This window comes from Colletotrichum lupini, chromosome 4 (assembly GCF_023278565.1).
Source record: "Colletotrichum lupini chromosome 4, complete sequence".
NCBI lineage: Eukaryota > Fungi > Ascomycota > Sordariomycetes > Glomerellales > Glomerellaceae > Colletotrichum > Colletotrichum lupini.
The window spans coordinates 5598136-5617610 of NC_064677.1; the positions used below are offsets into that span (position 1 = coordinate 5598136).

At 53.7% G+C, this 19475-nt stretch overlaps 8 protein-coding genes across 8 annotated transcripts; 5 read left to right on the forward strand and 3 right to left on the reverse strand.

The window, feature by feature from the left end:
• Positions 1-22: 22 nt before the first annotated feature.
• On the forward strand, positions 23-1168 carry CLUP02_08752 (thioesterase; the record flags this gene model as incomplete). Its single annotated transcript, XM_049287734.1, has 1 exon — positions 23-1168. The coding sequence occupies one exon, from the start codon at positions 23-25 to the stop codon at positions 1166-1168; it is 1146 nt and encodes a 381-aa protein (XP_049144877.1).
• A 1106-nt stretch (positions 1169-2274) lies between these two features.
• Positions 2275-4722, reverse strand: CLUP02_08753 (DASH family cryptochrome; the record flags this gene model as incomplete). Its single annotated transcript, XM_049287735.1, has 3 exons — positions 2275-3913; positions 3970-4505; positions 4714-4722. 3 exons carry the CDS (start codon positions 4720-4722, stop codon positions 2275-2277), a joined length of 2184 nt encoding a protein of 727 aa, XP_049144878.1.
• A 1710-nt stretch (positions 4723-6432) lies between these two features.
• Positions 6433-6750, reverse strand: CLUP02_08754 (uncharacterized protein; the record flags this gene model as incomplete). The annotated part of the gene is made up of 1 exon (XM_049287736.1): positions 6433-6750. The coding sequence occupies one exon, from the start codon at positions 6748-6750 to the stop codon at positions 6433-6435; it is 318 nt and encodes a 105-aa protein (XP_049144879.1).
• Positions 6661-7374, forward strand: CLUP02_08755 (uncharacterized protein; the record flags this gene model as incomplete). Its single annotated transcript, XM_049287737.1, has 5 exons — positions 6661-6735; positions 6804-6825; positions 6900-7020; positions 7068-7241; positions 7296-7374. 5 exons carry the CDS (start codon positions 6661-6663, stop codon positions 7372-7374), a joined length of 471 nt encoding a protein of 156 aa, XP_049144880.1.
• A 50-nt stretch (positions 7375-7424) lies between these two features.
• Positions 7425-10726, forward strand: CLUP02_08756 (uncharacterized protein; the record flags this gene model as incomplete). Its single annotated transcript, XM_049287738.1, has 20 exons — positions 7425-7487; positions 7611-7664; positions 7744-7918; positions 8004-8041; positions 8119-8169; positions 8247-8270; positions 8350-8525; positions 8596-8652; positions 8721-8873; positions 8935-8956; positions 9025-9082; positions 9294-9457; positions 9512-9655; positions 9712-9873; positions 9927-9952; positions 10050-10124; positions 10214-10284; positions 10355-10428; positions 10482-10594; positions 10669-10726. The coding sequence occupies 20 exons, from the start codon at positions 7425-7427 to the stop codon at positions 10724-10726; spliced, it is 1758 nt and encodes a 585-aa protein (XP_049144881.1).
• A 361-nt stretch (positions 10727-11087) lies between these two features.
• CLUP02_08757 (fungal specific transcription factor domain-containing protein) lies at positions 11088-13554 on the reverse strand (the record flags this gene model as incomplete). Its single annotated transcript, XM_049287739.1, has 6 exons — positions 11088-11489; positions 11582-11870; positions 11951-12353; positions 12497-12592; positions 12836-13394; positions 13537-13554. 6 exons carry the CDS (start codon positions 13552-13554, stop codon positions 11088-11090), a joined length of 1767 nt encoding a protein of 588 aa, XP_049144882.1.
• Positions 13555-14596: 1042 nt separating this feature from the next.
• On the forward strand, positions 14597-17524 carry CLUP02_08758 (metalloprotease 1; the record flags this gene model as incomplete). Its single annotated transcript, XM_049287740.1, has 13 exons — positions 14597-14888; positions 14912-14966; positions 15036-15174; positions 15230-15367; positions 15459-15557; positions 15610-15698; positions 15830-15896; positions 15947-16213; positions 16305-16852; positions 16909-16941; positions 17000-17105; positions 17164-17236; positions 17292-17524. The coding sequence occupies 13 exons, from the start codon at positions 14597-14599 to the stop codon at positions 17522-17524; spliced, it is 2139 nt and encodes a 712-aa protein (XP_049144883.1).
• An 869-nt stretch (positions 17525-18393) lies between these two features.
• CLUP02_08759 (uncharacterized protein) lies at positions 18394-19458 on the forward strand (the record flags this gene model as incomplete). The annotated part of the gene is made up of 1 exon (XM_049287741.1): positions 18394-19458. One exon carries the CDS (start codon positions 18394-18396, stop codon positions 19456-19458), a length of 1065 nt encoding a protein of 354 aa, XP_049144884.1.
• Between the last annotated feature and the right edge of the window lie 17 nt (positions 19459-19475).

Consider the following 19475-nt stretch of genomic DNA (forward strand, 5'->3'; position numbering starts at 1 on the left):
TTCGACAGATAAGCCTCTCAAAATGATACCCAGAGCGCCCGCCCGCCGTCTCCTCCGGGACATCGTCCCCGCGCACCGCATCGCGCCGCGACCCTTCCTCCGACCCTTCACATCCACGCCCTCCTCCCGCCTCCAAGCCCAGCGCCCCCCGCCGCCGCCGCCGCCTCCCATCGCGCAATCCCCTCTCCAAACCCAACAACAGCAAGCCGCCGCCAACGCCGCCCTCTCGAACCTGTCCCACCTCACCCCAGCACAAATCACAGCCCTCCTCTCGACGACACCACCGTCAACACTACCGGGAGGAGTAGGAGGCATTCCCGGCGGCCCTCCTGGCTCACCTGCCGTCGGAGCAGTCCCCTCCGCCGCCGGCCCTTCCCGCCGCTCAATCCTCCTCCGCCGCGCCCTCTGGGCCCTCTTCTTCTTCGCCCTAGGCTACAAGCTCACCGACGACCAAATCGCAACCATCCGCTTCACGGCCCCCTTCCTCTACCCGCCCGTCGAGGCAGACGAGCACCAGATCCCCCTCTTCCGCGCCCACGCCACCTTTCAAGCCATCGAAGACTACCCCATCCTCCAGTCCCTCGCCCCCCGCATGCCGCCCAACACCGACCCCGGCGCCGCGGCGAACCCGATCCCCCAGCTCCCGACCTCGGACTGGGAAAACTGGGAACCCTACCGCGACTTCTCCCCCGAGCGAACGGCGCACCACCTCTGCGCTGGCCCGGCACTGAATAACCCCAACGGCCTGGGCCTGGTCAACATTGTGTTTCGGCACAAGTACACGGGCGAACTCATCCTCGCCATCATGTTCGGACAGGGGACGTCCGGGTGGCCGTCCGTCGTGCACGGCGGGATGTTGTCTACCATCATGGACGAGGCCATGGGTCGGCTCGCGGCGCTCAATTTCACGGCCAACACGGCCGTCACGGCCAAGCTGGCAATGGACTTCAAGGTGCCTGTGACGCCCGGGATGCTGTATATCGTTCGCGTGGGTAAGGCGCTGCCGGAGTGGCAGAAGGAGAGGCCCGACGAGGAGGATAAGACGGATCGAAAGTTGTGGATTATTGGGCGGATGGAGGATCCGGATGGTGCTACTGTCGTTGAGGCCAAGGGCCTTTTTGTGGTGCCCAAGGGGATTGAGGTGCAGCCTCTTGGTGGGAGGTTCTAAGCTGGGGGGGAGGGAAGGTTTTGTCAAATGTAGAGTTTGCTGTTTGAAGAGGAGGAGGATATGAAAAGGGGGTAAAAGTATGTCAACGTGCATTCAGTGGCGTTGCAAAAGGGATACATGCCATCTCAGTTGCCTCTGGCCTTGAAGCTGAGGCGAATCAAAGGTGGGAGCCGGAAGTTACTGAAAAGTAATATGTATCGATAGATGTGGAACTCAAGAAAAGAAGCAAAATAGACAAAACTCGTGATACCTCAAAATCAGTTCAACATACCAGACCCATCATTCCAACGTCCTCTATCACCCACCACCTGACACTTTCACAAAAATTAACATCGCGAGGCTTTAATTCGCCTGCGCAGTGTCCCGTTCACTGAGGACATCACGTAGGTACTTGACATATGGTCGGATTCTTTTGGCCCTGATCTTCCAGGGAATTAGTCGAGTTGACCTCAAATAGACAAGGCCGCGTCAACTTCCGTATTGTGATCAAACGTAGTAGTACTTGGCCAGGTATATATCTTGAAATCCAACAAGCCTTAATCACCTTGCAAGTAGTAGGTGCACGTAGTGCGTTTGTTAATTAGGTGACAAACCCAACCCGCGAGATTGCACTGGAACGTAGTGGTTCAACATACTAGTTTATACATAAGTAAGAAAGCGCTATGCACGATTCGTACGTGCGTAATGTACACTACCTGTAGAGGTCCGCCATTGCGAGTGTTGGTAAGGCTTTCCATCAAACTGCTTCACACTCTACTACAACACTCCGGTCTCATCCGTCATTGAAGAATGCCATAAAGTTCTCTGGAAACACCGCTACCAAGACGTATTGCACCCCGCACCGCGCTATAACAAAGCATGAACCATCTCTGCGTCGTTCGTGCTCCACACCCAGCGTGTATCAACGTGGTCGGTTGCTATTTCATAACCGTAACACACCTGCCAGAGATACTAGCATGTTGGTGAACATAAGGTCAGTGTCGGTTTCTAGGCAATGGTGAGCGGCGACGGGCAATGATGGGCAACGATCGGCAGCGATGAGGGTCAAGTTGCCAATACCGCTCCCCATCTCTGCCGCGAACCCTCCTCCTGCACCTACAGAGGACCTACGACTGTTGTAAAGACGCCGCTGTTGTCCACTGTGGCCGCGGCTGATTGTTTGCCAAGGGGTACATGTTGGCAATGTGGTAGGTGTTGAAACCTCCTCCCCTGCCACCTCCAAACGATCCACGACCCCCTCGGTAACCTCCTCCACTTCCGCCGCTGCTGCCGTCACCTCCACCTCGGCCACCCCGTCCGCCACGATAACCACCGCGGGAATCGCCACGGAAGCCGCCATTTCCTCTGTTGGTACGGTATCCCTGGGGGCCATTGGGTGGCGACCTAGATGAAGAGTGGCTTGTCGAACCTTGGTCTGAAGCACCATTCGAGTGACCGTAGCCTCCGTTAGAGCTTCCTGATCCTGGTGGAGGTCCTCGTGATGGCCCACCGTTAGACCCGTTACTCTGATGGGAATTGCCTCGACCCCTTCGGCGATTGTTATACTGCCTCCTGCCAGTCTTTGGTTTCCCTTCCAACGAGAAATCAATCTTCTTAATGGGGTCTGTGACCATGACATTCTTATTCAAACCGAGACGTTCGAGCTCATCTGCCGGTGTAGTCCAGAGTTGGAACACATTCTCCAGCTTTCCAACCTTTCGAGTTTCAACAACCCAAGCCTTGACGTACTCTCCGTCTTTGTCATAGTCGAAAGCTTGCTTAACAGGATTGAAGATCCTGTTGTCACCACGGGGGTCATTGCCGACGCCAGCAACATACTGCCAGTTGGACCAGTTCGAGCTAACGTCGTAGTCGACAAGAAGATACTCGTACCATTCGGCTCCGTACCGCCAGTCGATACCGAGATGCTTGGTCAAGAAGGAAGCCACGTTTTGACGAGCTCTGTTGGATGTGTAGCCAGTGTGGTACAGCTCGCGTTGCGAAGCATCAATCAACCCCATGCCGGTGTTTCCCTCAAGGAACCTGTTCAGGGTCTTTTGGATCTCGTCCGGCGAAGCACCGAGGTTGTCGTCCGAAACCACGTGCTTAGGGTCCGCAGACTTCCACTTAGGTGTCTTGTCGGCCTTGAAGCCAGTGACGCGGAAAAGCTGTCCTCTAAACTTCTTCGTGCAAAGACGCATGTAGTCACGCCATAGAAGTTCGAATCGCACAGCCTTGGTTCCGTCATTTTCCCCCTTCCCGTAACCGGGCGTATCTTTGAACTTGGCATCCTGTCCGTCTTCAAACTTGACCAGAGCCTCATGGATCTGGCGTCCCGTCAAGCATCCCAGTGATAGGTAAGCTGAAAGTTTGGTGCTGAAGTCGACTCCGAGCAGGCCGTTACGAGTATCCTTGTAGCTAGACATGGCGCCTGACTTGACAAGGTGATCCAAACGCTCAATTCCGACATCCTCGCCACCGCTGAACGGATGAACTGAAGTCGCCTTCTCTGGAAACTTTGGCTCTTGATCGAAGGGACACTTCAAGGGCGTAAGAAGACCAGACTCCAGGGCATCGTAGGTGGATGGGATCTGGAACGGTGCTTGCTGGGGAGGGATAGCGGAGTGCTCAGGGAAAGGTGGAAGGGAACCCTTTGCAGGGCGAGCCAGCGTGGGTCTCGGTTTCTCGCGGAGCGGCTCTTGGGTCTTTCTGAAGGCTGTGAAAACGTCTGCGAGGTCGCTGGGGGTTTTGAAGCCGAGGTCGCGGCTGTTGGAGAGAGAATCGTTAGGATCGTAATTTCTTGTCAAGCGGGGTACACTTACTCGTCAATAAAGTATTTCTCGTCCAGCCAGGTTTTGAATTCAACACCGTGCTTCTCGCAGGCTTTGGCCACTGCCTTCTCATCCTTCTTCTCTTCGATAGCTTCTTCCTCGACCATCCAGACCGCTCCAACCTTTTGGCGTTTGTCCGCGAATCCTTGAAGAAGGTCGCCAACGACATCACCGAACCTGCCTGCGCGTAAAGCCAGGCCACTTCCTACGCCTTCGAGTGATTCCTTGACATTCCAAACAGACTGAGCAATGAACTTTGTTCGATGAGGTCCACACCGCCAGAACTTGCCAATCTCGCTGCGAGCTTCTGGGTAAGGGGACTTGCTTCCTTCGCGTAAGAGGCCGGAAATCTCGATCTGGTGTGCTGGGAACACGTAGACAGGGAGAACATGTGTGAATCCGTGATCAGACGCGGTTACGAGATGGTGAAGAATAGGATTGTCCGCAATGCGAAGATCGTGCCGGAGCAGGTAAATGAGGATATTGGACGCCGCCATCGTAGAAAGATGCTCGTCGGGTATTGCTTTCTAGTAAAAGCCGGGATAGGAAAGTCGAGTTCTTTCGTTGCAGTGTCAGATAGACACTGGTCTTGTTTTTGTAATTTGATAGAGTGTTCGTTTGTGTTGAGACCAAGGTTCGTTGGCAAGATAGAGATCAGGAGACAGTGCCTCAGATGGAAGTTCTTGAGAGGGAGGGAGTGGGTTAAGACAAGTTTGCGTTGTTAGGAGTCTAAACCAAAGTCATGGCGTGAGAGAAGCCGTTAGATCTGCTTTAGCTCCCGACCAGCTGGGAAAGAGACTAGTCTTGGAGTCGCCACAGAAAGTGCAAAGATGATTTGCGGGCGAGTTGCAAAGAGGTGGTAGGTAGAAGGGGGAGGTTGACTGGAAGGGAAGGGTAGGCGAGGAGCGGGAGACAGGGTTCCCCTTAGGGCAAGGAACAAGCTAGGAGAAACCTTGGGGTCTGGGTCTCTCGAGAGAAGGGGGGGGGGCTGGGAGTGGAAGGGAAGATGAGGTTAGGTCGGGGCCGAAGAGAGAATGACGCAGCAGCCGCTAGTCCAGGGGTCCTGCCGCGATGCGATGGTAGGGTGGTCGGATGATGAGGCTGCAAGAGAGCTACGGCATCGACTTTTAGGTTAGACGATCGGGAGTGAAATGGGAAAGTAAAGTAAGAGTATGGAGTGGCCAGAAAGAGAGAAGGGGGAAGGACGATCTGTCTCTTTGTAATAACAAAGGAGGAACAGGAACGGAGCCGCCTCTGGTTCGGGTAAGAAGGGCAGAGTTTTTTGTCCAGTTGAGCAACAAAATCCCGGGGCGTTTTACTTGGGAGTTCAAGCTGGCCGGAGCACCGCAGAGAGTCGTTTACGCAGTTATTGATGAACACTGGGACACAATGCAGGGTCGAGCCACCGTCCCAACTAAGCTAAACCCGGAAGGTTCACGACGCAAGCTCGCTAAAGGGGTGGAGTACTATGCAGTGAGATAGGCACCGCGTGCTAGAAGGAAGAAAGTTGATGATAGACTTGGCCGTAGGATAGTTACTGTTATCCCGAGATTTGATCCAGCGAGATAGATGAAGTAATATCGAACAGACTGAAGGACGACAGGTTGTACGCAGTCAGGTCCGTAAAGAAGACATGGATGGAATGGACGTCGTCGGAAAAAGAGAATGGTAAAAGGTCCAATCAGTTTGCACGGACAAACCGCCGATGGCTTAGAGTAGTCATGACGCCTCCTCTCAATGTTCTCCTCCTCGACTGGCAAGCAGACAGACTAAGTCACATTGGACCCTGAAATTTCATGATCCCTCCGAGTCTGGGCCCCCCCGGCCACCCCCCTTCCCAGTCTGTTCGGGTGGCCGCCAGATTTGGATTTGCCATGCATATCCAAGAGACAGGAGAGCCTCGACAGGAATTGGTACATTTGTCTGCGAACTGGAAGGGTGTTCTTGCCTGTCGGCCGATTCTGAATGAGGCAAGGAGGACGGCCTTGGTGGTTGCCGGGGTCAACTCCGCGACTCCCCGACCATAGACAGAAGTGATAAGATACCTAGAATCTGACAGTTCACACATATTGCGTAAGGATGGGAGGCAATTTCCATGGTTGAAAAGGCTGAGACGTGGCACGGGGAGTGCGCTGGTGCCGGCACATAGCAAGGAGCGAGGTGAAAGGGCCGCAGGATTGCATGGCGATGGTGAGGACATGGGAAAGATGGATAGCAGTGCACCGAGATCGAGAGGTACTTCTGATGCAGAGATAAAGTCCGGGGTTCCAGAGATCGAGTCCACCCGGACGGATCCATGGGACTAGTTTTAGTGGAGACCACCTCTACGTACCTTACTGTGTCGGTACGTATATGCTGCCCTACCAGGGGACCACACAACCCTCAGGCCACCGACAAGCCCAGCACTCCCAGCACTCCCAGTCACCTCACACCTCACTTGCTTACCTCGCGTTCCTACGGATATTCCTGCTGCTCGCCTTTGTCACATCTCTGATTCATCGAAATCTGCTTTGCCTTGGACAGCAATGGGATACGAATACTCCCGAGTCCCAGAACTCCCAGCTGCATCGCCCCTGGCATGGCACTGCATGGGAATGCACCGTCAAGGCTGCCGAAAGAGCTTACCAAATTCAACACCCTTGACCATCTCGCTGTGTTCGCCGACGCAGATTCCCAACCACGATGTTCCCTGATCCATCGGACTCCATCAGCAAAAAGAAGAACTACCCGATCGATGCCATCGTCGTGTGTCAAGCTGTAGCAACCGAGCATCGCGGGCAGAGCGCAAACCCATCTGCAATCCACCTCCCTGCCTGACAATGCAGGTCGCAATGATCTTGGAGCTCGGTGCGGATTGCGGCTTCTACCTGGGAATATGATGAATCATCGGACACCACTAAACGTTCCCGCTTTGTTCCCAGACTCTGTCTTTGGCTTTAGTGCCGTCCGCCATCGCCGCCGCCGCCCCCTACTACGGACACACGCCCATTACACGCCACAGCCACTCAGCCGATCCATTGATGGATTGGGAATGACAGCTCGGTACGAGAGCAGAGCCTCCAGGCTCCAGACTCCCGACTCTTCGCAAGCTTCGGCGCCTTCATGAACGCTATCGAGTCAGTCTCCGCTTTAACTCACGGTATCAACACTGCAGTCTGCGCGGCACTTATTTCGCGCACAACTTATTCGGAAGCTTTGGTATTTGCCTACCCTACGCCCCTCCCTTCCTCCCTCCAGAGAGCCAAAATCAAAAGAGACGAATTGTTGGTTGATACTTTCAAGCCTACTTTGAGTCGCTCAGCTGAATGAATATGCAGCTGGGCACCCTGTTTCGACAAGCTCCAAGACCTCGAAGATGGACTGTTATTCGTCAACATCACGCCAACCTCCAGCTGAACCAGGGTGCCAGCTCCAGTATTTTCTGAGCTCAAACTCGCTGGCGTATCATGCGTTCTGACAAGACTCTTCGCTTGTTCGTCAAGGTGCACATCGTTCCCAACCCGCTACTTGTATCATTGAGCGTATAGATACGCCATTCGGGTTGCATAACGCTGGCCGTGGTCAAGTCGAGTCATAAGAGGAAAAAGAAAGTTCACCATTTTCCGAGGGAGATTCCAAAACTCATCTGCTAGAAAGCCGCACTTCGCGATAGCTCTCAAGCGGCGGTAACCGGCCTCTGCTCCCGCGTGCGCCAAAGGCTAAAATTGCCTTGCCTTGTTCACATACTACTTCCAATGAAATGGTCCGGGGCTGATACACAACTAGGTGCCGGAACTTGAACCCCTGGCCAGGGCGACGACTCCCTTTAACTCGATCTGCGTTCAGAGCTTGGCCGCCCGGCATCACAGCTCCAAGAAGTTGCAAGTTTGTTCAAGTTCTGGTAAACGGAGAGTAATTGTGATGGACAGTGACAAGCCAACCGCGCTTTCTCAGCCTGGCAGTCAGTGCTGCGCCGAAACCCCCCAGATTACTTAGCCAATGACGGCCGTCCGCGCCAACCCTCGATCTGCGGGCTCGATGCTCAGAGAGCCATACTGATGGATCGGACCGGGTATCTGCGTTGGTGGCCCTGTGGTAGAAATGCCACGCTCTGCTTGGTTACGGCTTTTCCGACGGCACCGATTTGTGCTCCCATTCTAGGCCCTTGATCCTGAACTGGCAATCGTGTCGGAGATTCCTCCACCACAAAACGTGCGTTGGCTTAGTGCTTGGCTCTTAAGCAAACGGCGCCCCGCCGTCACCTGCGAACACCTGCTGTTGCACTGCAGTCGCGGGTTTCACTTTTTGACAACGTGGATGTTGTTTCTTCTTCCAGAACTTTGAATGCGACAAGGGGCGCGCTACAGCATGCCTCGCGATGCAAATGAGTAGCGGCAAGGCTGGTATCGGAAACCCACACTCAACACCAAATGCTACACGAGGGGCCTAGACTCTGAGGAAGGAATTGCCATTGCGAAGGAAGCCGATCTCGAATCGGCTCTGTGCATCGTATCTCGCTGCTTGCTCACAGAATTTGACACCTATGCCATGCCGTCGATGCAGATGCCGTAGGGCAGTCTTAACCATCGAATTCTTCCCACCGATAGTACTCTGCCGGGCCGCAGCTTGTCGAACGAGGTCTCATTCCCGCGCCGAAATTCTAGGCCCGCCTATCCCCGGTGACACCCGGGCGAGGTACCGGACTCGGACTTCCCGTCCCACATTTCATCGACATCCGGATCGGGGTTGCGAAGCCGACCTAGGAAATATGGTTGTCTCACATTTCCCAACGACAACGACTTTCATTCCAGACTCCAAGTTTTCCATGCCACGCACGTCACTGCGTGCTCGCCACGCTACAGCGTTTTCGAGAGCCTGAATGTTTTCACCTATCGCGTGCTTACTTACCTATCCCTGTCTGCAGGTCTTAGACTTAACGCCGCTGCAAGGACTCGTGCGTGCCTGGCATGCGAACAGGTTGGCAGAAGAAGTCTCGACCGTGACCGACTCTCCTACGCGTCATTAGCTCAGATTCTAGCCTCCATTCACCCGCACATTGTCTGGTAGACTTCAATCTTCAATTTTCTGTCGACATTGAATGCGTTCACGGTGCCTCGCCAGCTTGGTAAGATTAGCTATAGAACATTTTCCAAGCTAAAGAACATATCCCAAGCCCAGACACTGGTTTATCATCATGTCTGGGATGCGGCGGCTAGAATTGCGGTAATCCTCACCTACCCCTCTCCACCTCTTCGAATCGATAAATGCATGCGCATTCGCTATTCGCGGTTTTTCTAAGAGATTGCTCTCTGCCTTCTGCCTCCCATCCATTCTAGGTAATCTGATTAACCAGCCTGATACGACTGAACGTTCGATGATGGGCCTGGGCCCCAGTTGTGCATGTCCGGAAAAAGAAAAGAAAATAAGGAGAAGGATCGTCCCCGACGATCATCGCCCAACCGTCCTATGGCATCATCAGTTTCAATTACCTCCGAACCAGGTCTCTGGAGCCTAGGCAATGCATCCGTCATGTTTATAGCCGATGCCAATCAAGTGCGATATCATGAATACCCATAGCATTTGCCTGCTATTTCCGGATCGCCATGTGGCTGCTCTACATTTGAAAAGTCTAGGCAATCTCGATGAGCGAGTGTGCCATCATCCAGACGTCTTTTCTGACTACTGGCAGGCAGTTATAGTCGAGCGATCTTTTCTTTGCGCAGTTTTAGAAATCTCCCGTGTCAGCTTGACCAGGCCACGGGGCGTATGTACCGGGCCGATGCTGAAAAATACCCATCGATTCCATGGAATAGCTCTGATGGCACGATGGATTACAGTCGGGGGCCACGCTGCAACATAGGAATTCTCCGCGCAGTCAAGTCGAGTGACGTCTTAGTTGAAGTGGCGATTTCTCGCGTATGTGTGCTTCTCGGCTGCCAAAAAAAAAAGACGCTAAAACTCCACTGAAGTTCTGGGTCAACCTTTTTTTCCACCGGTGATCAGTGGCGGCTCTCCCCGGAGCCGAGATGACCAGCCCGGGACTCTGATGGCACGCATGGCTTAGGTAGGTGCCTGGTGACGACATGGGCAAGGGAACCGCATTACAATCAAGGTGGGAAGGTCCTCGTGGCATTGCGCTCCACGAAACGGCAGCAAGGGCCGGCCCGGTGCTTTTTTCGATAGCTTAAACATTTAGAGATCTCGTTCGGAAGGAGTGGGATATGAATCGGCTGGGTTCCGATGGATCGCTTAGCAGCGGCTACCCTGGCGAATTTCCCAGATATGATGTGATGGTCCTGTGGTACCGGCCTGTCGTGGCTGTTACAGGTCTCACGTAGAATCCGCCAGTGTAGACGGGAAGCTAATTCGCGATTCCTCGCGTATGTTGGGGATCTAGTCCATGATTGCTTGGACCGCGATCACGGGGGTTATTGCTCTAGCCCGACGACGGCATTCGTGCTACATGAGAGCGTAATCTTTTCGAGTGGTAGGATGATCGCTCAACATATCAAACCTTTCCCTAGATGCAGGTGCTCCAAGCAAAGGTCTTCGCCGTTGTGCCATACTACATCAATGGCTCATCCTTTTATCAACGCACAGTTGATAGACCCGTAAGAAGTGGTGCCTCAACCGTAAGGTGACTTGACCAGCAGCCCCTGGCTTGGCCAGGATCTATGTCTCTGCTGATTGGGAGACATTTCAAATTCATAGCATATCTCGAAGCAGTATGGTGTTTGAACAGTTGCGCATTGAGAAGGTGGAACCGTAGTTGTCGAGGAAGTAGGTTTGACGGAGATATAAAAATCCCAAGGCCGATTATGGCAGTCATTCTACTTTATGCACTCTATCCCTTCAACTTCGAGACGGCGGCAATATATTTTTACGTCCTTTCCTGAAGGAGAACACTGAGTTGTGTAGCATTGAGCTGACCCTATTTCCCTTGAATCTGTCTATAAATGACATTGAATAAGGTAGAATTGGAGAAAGACTGGAGACAGAAATTCCGACGCCATCTAGTAGTTGATGCAATAATAGCAAAAATGTGAAAACCCGGGGTATAGACGTGGAAAGAGGAAAACAGAATGCAAGAACCAACAGCTAACATGAACACTTCCACCCCCAAGCAGCCACTACGACGACTGTTGACTCGAAGACACCTCAGGACGCAACCAATCAAACGTATCAAGCAAATCAAAGTTGAAATCAAGCTGCGTAGAGAAATCCCAGTCCATGGGGACATCCAGCATTACCCCGGCGGGCAACGCGCCGTCGACGGCGGACGAGGCCGACGCCGCGGGGCTGTTGAGCGCCTGGTCGAGGACGCGCTGGATGATGACCTTGCAGTCGGCGCAGAGGTCGCCGTTGGGCGCCGTGGGGCTGACCCAGTCGAGGAAGCCGACGAGGAGGCTCAGCTTCTGGATAATGCTCGAGCGGGAGACTTGGGGGTTCTGCGGGTGGTGGCCGCCTTGGAGGGTGGGTTTAAGGAGTTCCATGCATAGGATGCCGCCTCCGGGAGCCGCGTAAGCCATTACCTAGTTGAATGTGTAAGTGTTCGTCGTGTTTGTTCCCAAGTGCAAGAGGCATTGGAAGAGGAAGGGTGTTCCGGGGGGGGTTCTACACGTACGAGCCATTCAAAGTCACCGTTCATGCAAGATAGACGATCCATGTTTGTCCAGAACATGAGGGTCTTGGAAACCATTTCAAAGCTGACAGACAGCAATGTGCCGTCATCGTGGCCTCTTTTCGCGAGTAACCGCTCGATGAAGAACATGTTTTGGAGGTGTTCCAGCTTCATGATGAGTCGGGTGTACAGTAACGAGATGTCGAGTTTCCTGTTCTGCACGTCTTCTTCTCTCAGGGTCATGATATCGGGGAACCCAGCAACAGTCCGAAGTTGTCTTTCTTTGATTTCTCTGGAGGATGAGTATTAGCAACGTAATCATGTATTTGACGTAGATAGGTGTAAGTGACAACTGCCACAATCATCACTCACAACAACGTCTCAACCAGCGTCACGGAACCCTGTCCGAGCGCGATCTCGAATATTTCGTCCCGGATATGTGCCAGCATCACGCGAGCCCGGACGATGGTGGCAGAGTAGAGCTCGCCCTTGGTGTTCCACCCGTTTTCATCGAGTGCGGCGACATGGCGCGCCAGCGAGGCCTCGTCGGAGAGGAGGTGGTCGTCCTTTAGGTCCAGAGGCGGTGGTGTGCGCGCGTATCGGCGGCTGATGAGGGGTGGTCGGCCGGCGAATGAGGCCAGGACCTTGTCTACATAGAAGACGTAGGAGAAGAGTTTGCGCTTGATCTCGGAGCAGACGGTTGGTTTGTAGCCTGCCCCCGGCGCCGCCGCGACTTCGTCGTGGAAGCCGAGGAATGTTGATAGGGCTACTGTCTCTGCGTGGAGTTGCCAGCAAGCGAAGCCTACGACGAAGCTTTAGTAGGCACTCCTGCAGAGATTAAGAACACTGTTTACACCATTGGTAGGGATTCAAACAGCCTTCGAGGGTTAAAGTAAAGACGTGAAAGACGCGACTTACTAGCATCGCCCGAGAAGAGCGACTCGATGATGGTGCGCTTCGAACACATGAAGAGGAGCAACGTGTTTCCCCCACTACCGGCAGCCTTGGTCAACTCTATACAAGCACCAAGACAGTACCGATACTGCATGACCACCTTCGTCCCCTCATCCACGCACTGAAATCGGGAGCCGACGTCCGGCCGGTACGGTCCGAGATAACGAGCCGCCAGCTCCAAGTACACAAACATCACGCCCAGTGACTCCCATCGCAAATTGGTGCCGGTGAACTACGCCATCCACCTAGCCGGGTCGGACTCCTCGTCAGATAAGCACTTTGCGGTGTTTCCGCAGATAGTACGTGCAAGCGCAGTGAGCTGGGCATCATCTGGCCGTCGGCCGTGTTCGCCGGCGGGAAAGTACTGCGGAAACGTGTTGTACAGCGATATCATCATGTGTTTTGCCGCTAGGCGGATCCACCCGTCGCTCGGGCTCAAGTGGCTGTCGAACAGCTTGAGCCCCGTCTCGCGGTCCGGGACGTGGCGTAGGATAGTCAGACATGTTTCGAGCGCCTGAGCCGTCAGGGGCGGAGAGCACTCGAGCCCGCAGTAGGCGGTAGTCCCGATCTCTCCGATGGGCGCCGCGCTGGACGGCTGGAGCTGCTTTAGACTTGAGCGAGTCTCTTCGTAGATGCCGCAAAAGGAGGTGAAGCCGAGGTAGCCGATGCCGAGGACGGCCGGCGTGACGGCCGGAGTGGCTGCCGTGCCGGCCGAGTCCGGGCTGGTGGGTAGACTTGCGGAGATCGAGGGGCGGTGCTGGGTCGTGGATCTCGCGGGCGAGGTTGTCGCTGTTGCCGTTGATGCCGTCCGCGATACCGCCGTTGGTCTTGGACTTAATTGCGATATCGGTATGACGGTGGGCTGAAAGTTCGAAGTCAGGGGAATAGACGGCGCTCTGGAAGCACGACGTTGCTCTCTCGGCCGGGCCTGCCTTGGAGTTTCGTTTGATGTTGCTGGACTGTCACCGAGGATGTACTCGCACACCTCCCCGGGACGCTTCGACTTTCTGCATCTGTTGCATATTGGTTGCGCGTGATCGCAGGCTACTTTGCGTTTTCGGCACGGCTCACAAGCCTGCGGCCGCCCGTTCTTTCGGAGTAAGAGCCGGGGTGGTGTTTGCGTTGAATCCATCTGGGGAAAGACAAGAATTCTTTTCCTTTACTCAAGCGATCCGATCGAAAGCCCGCAATGTACCCGTATTACAAGGTTGAATGTTTCGTAAGAGAAACTTCGGGAAGTGAATTGGAAATTCTCATCAACAACACGGCATCGGCTCGACTGTTGACCGCATGAAGTTGGTGATGTGAAGTCTCGGCTTCGGCTTCGTGGGCACGGGCGGTTGGACTCGGCTTCGGAAGTGGAACCTCTCAGCCCGTTCTTCCCCACCTCCTCAAGCCGTCGCACGATGACTAAAATCTCATCTTCTGACTCCTTCGAGACCTCCACCCTCTAGCCCGACTTGACTGACCGAACAACGAACAAAACCTGAAGTTGAAAGTGACTGGTCGTGCAGGTCTAGCCCAAAACGACTGGCCGTGCAAGCCTCTCCGCCAAGGGCCTCACCAACCGAACGATGCAACTTTCAGCCCCGAGGATTGGGAACGAGGCGTGATTGGTTTTAGGAATTTCCCTCCTAGGTCGGAAAGCCGGCGGGCACATCCACTTCGGCAACGATCCCCCCGTCTGACCCCCCGTCGAAAACAGACACTAGCACTGACAAGACTTGTACCAATGTGAACATTTTTGACCTACGACTCACAAACCGCGCCCTTTGACATGATGCCATGTACATTGGACGTGCATTCGTGCCATTGAGTGAGTCAAATGGGGACTGGCCTTGCCGAAGCCGCGTTTGTATTGGAAATCAACATCAGGCTCGTGATGTATAAAAGACGCGGCCCACGACCTCCTTCCCGGGGTCTTAGATCTAAACCGTATATTAGCAAGCAAATCAAGCACGACATTGAGTACATTACAAATCCATTGACGATACCTCAAAGAACCACCAAGTCAACGACCTCGCCGTTCTACTACTACTACTACTACTACTCCCCTTCCTCCACATGAGTTCCATCGAATCTCAGCAATACCTCAAGGCCATCCTCCGGGACAAGACAGACAACAGCAAGACAAGCGACAACAAGAACAACAGCAGCACGATGTCTGGCTCCTTCTACGAATCAGCTTTTGTGATCCCTCACATGCAGGCTTCTGCCATGCCTCGTAGGCCTCGCCAGCCTGCACCGGCACCGCGACCAACTGTCGGCGCCATGTCCTCAGAGTCAACGCTCGTCGACAAGGACGGCGTTCCTGTGATGTCCAAGGAGAAGAACGAAGCCAACGGTGACATCTCTGGTAAGTTGTCTCACTTATTGCAGTCTACTCTTCTTCGAGTCTCCTATCTCATTACCTTCGGCCTCATATGGCCTACCGGTTACTCTGATCAGGAATGTCTGGCTTCGATAACTCTATGACCTAGTTCTCTAACGTAGACTTCTGCAGGTTCATCATCGTCGAGCAAGAATCTACTCAAGCGTCTTTTGAAGAAAGCTTGAGTTATTTTTGCATATACAAAAGACTCAATTGGTCAGACAATTCGCGCTCTACCGCGTCACATGGAACTTTGGAGCTCCGGGCTAGCGTCAGCCTCCTGCTGATCCTCCTACCCTATTACCACGACTACTGCAAATCACTAGAGCGCTCATACCCGTAACGGGCGCATGGCTGCAGTCTTACATCGGACCATATGCATACACGTTCTTGCCAAGCCTGGTGGTTTCCATCAGATGACCAGCCGCACTTGCGCTGTTAATACCAGGTTCATTTGGCCAATAGTACGAGCATGCATTGATCCTGCACCGCGACTTAGTGCTCCTTCAAACACATACACTCTTTAATTATAATCCGACATCCAACTCGATGCAGCTGGGAGAGTACACGTTGGCTTGGGGGCGAGTCGGCTTGATATTGCCTCATTCTGTCTCTTACACTTTCGAAGCCGCGGAGGACAGGGTTGAGCTGAGTGTGACCAAACATTGCGGCTCTTGATGAACAATATGACCCTGGGAGATGAAAGTCAGCCTGGAATAAAGTTTTTGAGTCGGAAAGACCACAAGGGTTGGTTTGGCCTGAGCCTCCAAGGCCAGAGTTTTCACGCAACGCCTCGTAACCTTTGCGACTGCAACTTGTTTTCCATGGTAGTTTAGACTTCTACAAAATCAGAAAACAGATCCCGTTTATTCATTCAAACCCTATGAGGGTCACGAAATGTGAAAGTTTTGTGTTGCAGCACACAGTCCTGGTTGTCATTTACTCAGTGCCTTTGGCAAAACGCAGGTCAATCCCTTCAACAATCGCTTGAATGTCTGATCAGTCGTCCTAAACTTTCAGTCACGCCCATCATGATCTGCCAGACCATTCTTCTCCCTATGTTGTGCATGGCATCGCTTTTCAGCGTCGCACTTGCCCAAGCATCTCAACGTCCTTCTCTGGATAATGCAAGGGACCCCCTCAACTGGTGCGGCCAGGATGAGAAGGTTCATGCGATAGGAAGAGAGGACGACTTGGCCGCTCTTGAGGCATTCTCTAAGCGCTCCTTGAACACTGAACAAGCCTCGATTCACATACCTATCAATGTCTTCCTGGTCGGAACGGAAGAACAGCGAAGTTCGGTCAAATATGTAATTATCCCACCACCTGCTCATGAGAGGAAAACCCCACGACTTCAAGTCTTCCTGCGAACGAATATACTGACTTGGATGATTTATCTAGAAAATTGAAATCCGTCATATTGGGACCACTCTCAACGAAGGCTACGCTAAGCACGGCATCACCTTCGGCCCGATCGAGACATACGAGGTCGCCAACGACACATACGCCAACATGAACCACATGGAGCACCGGCATGACAAGACCCGGGAAATGCAGAGAGCGCTTCGCATCGGTGGACCTGAAACGTTGAACCTGTACATTGTGCCGAAATTGGATACAGGACTCCTTGGATACGCCGCCTTTCCCGACTTATTGACAAATCCTTTCGGTATCGTGGGAGCAACAGGGACGTGGTTCGATGGAGACGCCGTCGTCATCGGCCACAGTGCTCTTGACGGCACTCTGTTTGCAAAGGCCGTGATTCACGAAACGGGACACTGGCTGGGGCTCTACCACCCGTTCCAGGGCTCCTGCAAGATCCCCAACGGCGACTACATCCCGGACACGCCGCAGTCGCGGCACGAGAACTACGCGTGTAAGGCCAAGGACACGTGCCCTGATTTCCCAGGCGAGGATCTGGTTTGGAATTATATGGCTTACTCGTCGTGGTGAGTTGAATCTTCCTGCACACGTGATGAAACGGTGATGCTGATGGTGAATGCAGTGACAAGAACCTATCTTTCACCCCAGGCCAAGCGTAAGTAACAATCTACGTCTCTACACCCCCAATCTTTGACTGACACATTGTGTCGTAGCCTTTTCATGCGTCAGTCTTGGTACAGTTTCCGCGACCCCAAAACCAGAGACCTTCCCACCGAATCGCGAGTCCCTTATCGAACGACACCTAACAAGGATATGATTGTCCGTTCAAGATTTGAAAATGCGTAGTTGTTCCGCGCGTCTCAACTGTGTGTGACAGGTTGAACAGCGTTTGAAGCCTGGAAGACCAGTCACGACAAAATGGTGCGAAAAGGAAGTGTGCGGAACGGGCTGTAGTGTTGATGGATTGAAGGTTCTTTTAGCGAGCCTGGCTGTGAGTACATCAAGCAGAATTCAAACCTGAGAATGAGGCGTGGTCTGGTGTGAGGCTAGTCGAATTCAACTTCTGCTACTTGCTGCGCTTCTTTCCGTTCTTCACTTGGAACCTTATAATCACGGATACATCTGAGTTCGGTTACATGAGCCTTAGTCCGCGATGCCGTGCAGCCCCACTCCGGCTCCGGCCCAGATCCGCGGGCCGGAGCGACATCGGAGGTGGCCTCAAATTCACAATCGCTTGAACCATGCATGCCTTTTTTCTTCTTCCTTTTTTCAAGTGATGAGTTCCTGTTTGAGACCATTTCCGTTGCCTTTGAGTACGAATGAACTGTTGGCGGCATTCACTCAAACAATACAAACGTCGAACCGAGCCTGTATCTGGCCAGCGGGCCTATGCCTCCAAGTGGTAGACTTTGAGAGCTTACCACTTGGAGAGATGAAACCGCCTAATTGTAACAAGACGATTCTCACGGTGCTATATGCCTGGTCGGAGGGGCAATATTTCGCTGAGAGATGAGAGCTCAACTGAGCAGGCCTTACAGAAAATCGGCTTCGTTGTAATCACCTAGAGGCTTTCAGTGTCAAACAGTTTCTTCACATGCCGTCGATACACTTTGAAGTTCCCTTTCCGAGGTTACACTGAGGCTATCGTTGTACTTGAGCCAGGTCATTATTCAACATAAATGAACGAGAGGCAAATCAGCCAAACTGACATGTACGCCTTTTGGCTGGTTGTGGCCGTTGTGACTAGGATTTCCCGCAGTGGTAGGGCGTGGCTCTAACCAGACCTGGGTACTTGTTAACCCCGCTGTGGGATGTCCCACTCAGCCCCGCGAATCTGCTATGAGGCCCCCCACGTCAAGTCGAGTCTTTTTCAGCTTCACTTGCTTCTATTACTTCAGATAGCCATTTGTCACACTTCTCATAAGGACTCAGAAGTCCAGTTCTCGGCCGTACTCAGAAAGTTTGAGTGTTGGTGTCCTAGCTGAAACGCAAGTCACCGAGCCACTCACTACTACCATCTCATCTCACCACCTGAGAAACAGCCTTAATTTCATCTACAAACTTATCCTTCATTGTCACTCAATCACTTTCACCTGCGCAGCCTAACATGGCCGACCTCATTGTAACCCAACACGGGTCCGAAAAGGAAATCAAGTTCGCCTCCTCAACACCCGCCCAGCGTGAGGCCGCATGGCGCCTCAACGGCGTCTCGTGGGCCCCTCCAATGTCCCTTGAGAACTACATGGCCCGCGAAGTCGCGCTCTCTAAGACGGCCCTTTCATCTCAGTGCAACTACTACGTCCTCTTCAACCCGGCCGACCCCGAACACATCATCTCATCCTGCGAAGCAACCGCGAAGACCCTCCTTGTCCGCGATGCCTCCTCTTCGACCCCCCGCGAGGAAAAAGCCTACGCCATCGCCTCCGTTTACACTAACCCGACCTACCGCAGCCACGGCATGGCAACGCGGCTACTAAACAGCCTAAAGGAAGCCATGGACGCCGACTCCAAAGCCAGCGCGCTCTACAGCGACATTGGTCTCACGTACTACGCCCGCCTCGGCTGGGCCGTCTACCCGTCACTCCAAGTCTCCCTCATCCCGGACGATGCTTCAGTCCTACGCAAGCCCGACGGTGTGCGATACCTCGAGGAAAGCGATGTCCCCGCCTACTGCGAAAAGGACGTCGAGCTCCTAAAGAAGAAGCTTGCGAACCTTCCGGAGGACGGAAAGACGCACGTCGCCTTCGCGCCCTCGGCCCACCAGATGCTCTGGCACTTTACGCGAGACGGCTTCATGGCCAAGCAGCTCGCCGGTCGCGAGATTACGCACCGCGGGGCGGCTACCGTTGACGGTAAGGCGTGGGTGTACTGGGACCACGACTTCCGCGAGAAGAAGCTCAAGCTCCTCCGCGTGGCTGGTGACCCGGAGGCCGACGTGACCGCGCTGCTGCAGGCTGCGGTGATTGAGGCCGCCGAATGGGGGCTCGCCAAGGTGCTGGTCTGGAACCCTGATGAGGGCGTCTCGGCTTCAGCCAAGAGGGTGAGTGACAGGACTGAGGGTGCCGTGCGGGTCGTCTTTGACGAGAGACTCGATGGCAGCATTCCCAGTCTGCGGTGGAAGGGCGAGGGTGAGGTCGTGTGGGAGGATAATGAGTATTATGCGTGGTGCTAGATGGCTATGGGAAAGCA